At 43.8% G+C, this 6269-nt stretch overlaps 1 protein-coding gene across 1 annotated transcript; it reads left to right on the top strand.

The window, feature by feature from the left end:
- Positions 1-884: 884 nt before the first annotated feature.
- Positions 885-3296, top strand: LOC115534286 (E3 ubiquitin-protein ligase TRIM39-like). Its single transcript, XM_030345165.1, has 3 exons — positions 885-948; positions 990-1019; positions 1128-3296. The coding sequence occupies exon 3, from the start codon at positions 1130-1132 to the stop codon at positions 2750-2752; it is 1623 nt and encodes a 540-aa protein (XP_030201025.1). The 5' UTR covers positions 885-948; positions 990-1019; positions 1128-1129; the 3' UTR covers positions 2753-3296.
- Positions 3297-6269: the final 2973 nt, after the last annotated feature.

The raw sequence follows: 6269 nt of genomic DNA, 5'->3' as shown, positions 1-6269 counted from the left end.
GGATGTATCGCAATGGCGAGGCGCACACAGCCTTTTGCCGTGTTCTGTGAATATTCTAGAACACTCTGAGTCCTGGAGCTCTATATCTAAATGATATCATACGATACATAGATATCTATATCCACTGCCACATCAATCTGAAGTAGACTGAACCGCGACATGGAGGAGAAAGGGATTGTTGCAGGCAATTGTCTCCGGCTGGAGACAATCGCCTACAACAATCCCTTTCTCCTCCATGTCGCGCTTCATGTGCTTCAGAGAGTCAAATCCAAAGTACCTTTCCGTCAATTCCTTCTCAACCATGGCTGAGATAACCCCCACTACGAGTCTCTTTGTGGAAATACAGGAGACGTCAGAGAACCCGACGTGTTATGCGCCATAACACCAACAGCATAACGGTTATCCAAATAAAAAAGAAGTGTACATCACTTCTTGGTTATGTGTGCAAGTGTTTCTTCTGTGAACAAGCGTTACAGTGTGTACACACACACACACACACACACACACACACACACTCTCACTTTGCTCTCGGTTGGTTTCTGTCTGTTTCTGTTTAATTTGATCGGGGTTGGATAAAAAGTATTCGGGGAAGCCCCGTGAACCCAGATAGATCAACACAGATGAATCCCGGTCACAGTCGCAAATCACCACTAAATCACCACAATGTATGACGTGTTCCTCAGGGTCTCTTTTAGGTCAACACAGAAGAGGAAAACATACATCAAGTCATTTGAAGAACCTAACGCAGCGCATGAATTCAGCCGAGGTCACAGTGGGAAAGTTGAAACGGTATGTCAGTGAACTTTGTCTGTGGGGGCGGAGCCAGGAGTTAGGGGAGGAGCCAGGTGTTGGGGGAGGAGGGTTAGGGTTAGGGAGGGTTAGAGGAGAGGACGTCATGTTGAGGAAACAAAACGTTCAGAGAAACCAAACCCACCTGACGTGGAAGCAGTATTCTCGTTCAGGAGAAAAATAACACCCATTTCGGAACCGATTGTCTGGCAGAAAGGAACAACGACAAGGTGAGTAAAACAGCACAACGTTCAGACAAGTTAAAACCTCTCTTCCCATTATGGAATGAAAAGAATAAAGGTATTGCTCAATACATAAACCTTGTCGTCTGTGTCTAGGAATGGCCTCTGCTAACACTTCGTGGTCTGAAGAGAACTTTTCATGTTCCATCTGTCTGGATGTGTTCAGCAGCCCAGTTACCACACCATGTGGACACAACTTCTGCAGAACCTGCATTACTAAGTTCTGGGATGAACAAGTCAAGTTCAAATGTCCCGTTTGCAACGAGCTATTCAACACAAGACCTGATTTACGGGTCAATATCCTCTTTTCAGAGATGGTTGATCGGTTTGGAACGTCCGTACGAGTAAAAGAGCAGCCTTGTGTTGAACCAGCAGAAGTTCCCTGTGACGTCTGTACTGGGACCCAGCTGAAGGCCGTGAAGTCCTGCCTAATGTGTCTTACCTCTTACTGCCAAACCCACCTGGAGCCACACCATAGAGTCGCAGGCCTGAAGAAACATCGGCTGGTCGAGCCTATGGACCGTCTGGACGACAGGATGTGTAAGAAACACGACCGACTTCTGGAGCTCTTCTGCCAGACTGAACAGGTGTGTGTGTGTCTGTTGTGCACAGTGACGGACCACAAGTCACATCCTGTTATACCTCTAAAGGAGGAATATGAAGTGAAGACGGCCCAGCTGGGGAAGATAGAGGCTGAAGTTAAGCAGTTGATCCAGGAGAGACAAAAAATCATTCAGGAGATTAAAGACACAGTTAAACGCAGCAAAGCAGACGCAGACAAAGAGATAGCTGATGGTGTGCAGGTGCTCACTGCTCTGATGCGCTGCATTGAAAAGTGCCGGGATGATCTCAACCAAATGGTTAAAGAGAAACTGAAATCCACAGAGAAACAAGCTGAAGACCTCATCAAAGAGCTGGAGCAGGAAATAGAAGATCTGACCAATAGAAGCTCAGAGGTGAAGCGGCTCTCACAGACTAAAGACCACCTCCACTTCCTCCAGGCCTTCAGATCCCTGAAGGATCCTCCACCCACCAGGGACTGGACCATGGTGGAGGTCCGTCCTCCGTCATACATAGGGACCTTGAGGAGATCCCTGGATCAGCTGGAGGAGACACTGAACATTGAGATGAAGAAGTGTGATGCTGAACTGAAGAGGGTCCAGCAGTATGAAGTAGATGTGACTCTGGATCCTGATACAGCTCATCCCCGTCTCATCCTGTCTGAGGATGGGAAACGAGTACATGATGGAGGTGTAAAGAAGAGACTCCCAGACAACCCTAAGAGATTTACACAGTGTGCATTTGTACTCCCGAGGCAGAGCTTCTCCTCAGGGAGATTTTACTTTGAGGTCCAGGTTAAAGACAAGACTGTATGGTGGTTAGGAGTGGCCAGAGAGTCCATCGACAGAAAAGGTGGGACCAGGTGGACCCCTGAGACGGGTTACTGGACTCTTCTCTACACCAAGGATGGGTTGGTGTTTAAAGATAACCCTGATGTCCGTCTCCCTCTGAGAGCTGAGCTCCAGAAGGTGGGGGTGTTTGTTGATTATGATGAGGGTGTGGTCTCCTTCTATGATGTGGAAGCCAGGGTTCATCTCTACTCTGCTACTGGCTGCACCTTCACTGAGCCTCTCTATCCACTCCTCAGCCCAGGTTCCCGTGTTTATGAAGGTAACAACTCTGCCCCCCTCATCATCTCACCTGTCAATCAAACAGACTAGGACCTTTGTTTGGTAATAAAATAATCAAACAACCAAAACAACTAATGTTGTTTCCTGAATTACAATCTCTACTATGTGAGGTCTGAGAGAACTGTATTCATATCTTACTTTTCACTGTAATCTAAGGAGTAATTCATTAAGACATTAACACTGTACTATAAAAAATATAACCCATTATAACCTATAAGACTACGCTATAATGTTCAATGTCTTTTATCTGAATGTTTTTTTAAATTTTTAATTAATGAAAAAAGAAATGTATTAGATAAGGTGAAACATTGATTTTGATAACATTATCATTAGTTGATTTAACCAAATAGTAATATTCGATTATTATTTTTTGAATCATTAGATTAGATGAGTCTTTATTGATCCTTTGGGGATGACTCCCTCAGGGAAATTGATTGTCCAGTAGCTTACAGGAAGAATCACAATATTAAATTATATACCATGTAAGATAAACAATAAACTCATGTATCATGTTTGAAAACACAATACAACGTTTGTAAACTTTTGAGATTTGAATAAAAATGTACTAAAAGTAGAATGGGGACATCTTCTGTGTGATAGTTACATTCTCAGTACAATATGTATTCAGTGGAATAGGTACATTCTCAGTACAATATATATATTCAGTGGAATAGGTACGTTCTCAGTACAATATATATATTCAGTGGAATAGGTACATTCTCAGAGGAATAGGTACAATCTCAGTGAAATGTGTATTCAATAGAATAGGTACTTTATCATTGGGATAAAACAAAAACAACTATGTTGCATAAAAAACCCTTTTACACATGATGGGATTCAAGGAAAGATTAAAATCCCATAATAACTGCACACGTTTGTAGCTGATGGGCCAGTAAATTACTTTTAATGTCCGCCTTACAACAACCCAACAAGTGTAACACACCGATACAAAGCTCACAGTGACTATACGTAAAGATATGTGTGAGTGTCTTGACTTTGTCTTGTCGGCTCTCCTCTCCATCCTCTCCTCTTAGTTTCTCCTCTCTCTTCTCTTCCTCCTCTCTCCTATCTCTCCTCTCCTTTCTAGCTCATCCAGGATTGTGTTTATCATTGTTACGCATCAAAATGATGTGTGTTCAAACTGCAACGGTAAGCATATGTTGATTTGTTGAGTCAAATATTGTTCAGTACATGTCAGCGTGGGAGTGTGTGTGGAGGACGGCTGGTTGAAGCAGCCTAACCTGCTGAGTTTGATTGGACTCTGGGGCTTGGTGAGGGACACACCTGTTGCTCATTGAGTAATCAGTGCGCACAGGTTAAACCAGCCGTTTAGGGCGTGGTCACACCACAATGAGGTGCTTTCAGTGTCAAAGATTTGGGCACATCGCTGAAATCTGTAAGGAAAAGAGGAGGTGTGTGAAATGCTCAGGGGATCATGAGTATGGGAAGTGTGAGGGGGCCAAGTTAAAGTGTTGTAGTTGTGGGGGTGAACATGTCGTCACTTTTGAGGCTGTGAAATAATGAAAGAGGAAGTTGCAGTTCAGAAGGTTAAAGTGTTGGACAAAGTGACCTATGCAGAAGCAGTGAAGGAGGTCAAACAGAGGCAAGGTGCTAAGAGTCAGGGAATGGTAGCAGCCTGGGGGGCGGAAGGGAAGTGACGAGGGAGTCGATGGGAGAGCAGCACGATGGAACAAAGTGTGGGGAGATAAGAAGCAGGTGGGGAGTGTATGGTTTGTTGATGCGCAACTCTCAGTCTAACTGCTAGGCTCATATGGCATTTGTAAGTCCTTATTTGTCTAAACGCCTCTCACACTCAAGCCAGCTCCACCTCCGTCATTAGGACAGGTGCACCCTGGGTAGCCTACCTTGCGGTTAGGCGAGCCAACGGAGCAATGGCGCCACAGAAGTGAAGTAGCCTCTTTCTATGTGGTTATAGAAGATCTCATAAAAGGCATAAAAGTTCGCTTCATGACAACTCTCAGTCTAACTGCCAGTCTAACTTCCATACCTCGCTAGATACATGTATATATGAATAGATTGACTCTGGAATGAGAATTTAGATAGCTTTATCATTGTAGTACTTAATATTTATATCGTATTTATAGTTACAATATGGAACAGAAGTATCACAAATTTCGTCTTGGTACGATCAATGTTAGAACGTGCAGGTGCGAAAGCAAATTGGCTGATTGTGTCACACACTGCAAACGGTTAGGTCATGACATAACTTGTATGCAGGAAGTACGACAGAGAGGAGAGGGTGAAATAAGTTTTGATGACGACATATTAAAGGGATGGAACCTTGTGTATAATGGCATGAAGACTGCACAAGCTGGTGTTGCTGTCGTCCTAGCGCCACATGTCATGTTGCTAGACATCCAGCATATCATCGTAGGAAGACTCACGATAGTAAGAGTAAAAGTCCATGGAATAAAACTTGCAATCTATAGTTGCTATTGTCCCACTGAAGAGCATGCCACCAGTACAAAGGAAAACTTCTATCGCAGGCTTAACAAAGCAATACAAGATATGAAGAAAACCCATCCTTCCTTTAAGATTATTGTTGCTGGAGACTTTAATGCAACTATTGGCTATGACTGTGAACCCGAGAACTGGAAAAGCATTGGTCCTCATCATGATGAGAATCCAACGAGCTTCAATGGAACCAAGCTCATTGAAATAGCAGAAGAGAACTCGCTATCTATCCTGAATACCATGTTCCCGACAAGAACTGACGAGCACAGATGGTCCTTTCATTCAAATCTTGGTTATAAACGCAGGCTGGACTACATCATTGCTAATGAATGGTATGTGAAACATGCAACTACCAACTGCAGATCATACCCCATGCAAAGTCTGCCATTTGAGTCAGATCATTGCATTGTAGTAATGGACGCATTGTTCCGTACGAGGAAAACATTAAAGAAGACCTCTTGCAAAACACAGCCGGATAAAAAACATCCTGATCTGCGCCGATTGAGAGATGATCCATCCATACAGGACTTGTATAGTGGCGCACTTGACTCTATGCTACTGCCTAATCAAAGTCCTCAGACGCCTGACGAAGCTGAAGAACTGCTAACAAGTGTAATACAACAGGCGTCAACAGAAACCATTCCAATGAGGGCAAGAAATGAGCTGATAAAACCATGGGCGAATAAAGAGTACCAGGATCTGTTGAAGCAATACCATAAAGAGAAAGATCCAGTGAAGAAGAAGGCATTGTCTTACGATGTCAGGAAAGCTCGCACCAAGCTGAAAAATGACTATTTTACATCCAAGGCTAATCAACTTAATTATGCTAGTGAACAGCGTGACACAGAGGAGGAGTTTAGGCTAATGAAAAGATATACATCACTATCACGAGTGAAAAGACCGATGATACCGACCAAAAAATTGGAGGGACACTTCTCTGAACACTTTGGAGCCCGCTCTTACAACCCACAGCCGGAACTAGAACAGCCTGATGATTATCCTCATCTGCTACCACCTGATGGCCTTCCTGTCATCAACGACAGCCCGCCAGACTGCTCAGAAATCAAGGCTA

The sequence above is a fragment of the Gadus morhua genome, chromosome 21 (assembly GCF_902167405.1).
Source record: "Gadus morhua chromosome 21, gadMor3.0, whole genome shotgun sequence".
In the NCBI taxonomy this organism is placed as follows: domain Eukaryota; kingdom Metazoa; phylum Chordata; class Actinopteri; order Gadiformes; family Gadidae; genus Gadus; species Gadus morhua.
The sequence above is the reverse complement of the archived record's forward strand: the minus strand, read 5'-3'. Positions and strand labels throughout refer to the sequence as shown.

What these genes read in the sequence shown, in the direction of transcription:
- LOC115534286 (XM_030345165.1), top strand. Translation starts at nt 1,130, where the DNA reads ATGGCCTCTGCTAACACTTCGTGGTCTGAAGAGAACTTTTCATGTTCC.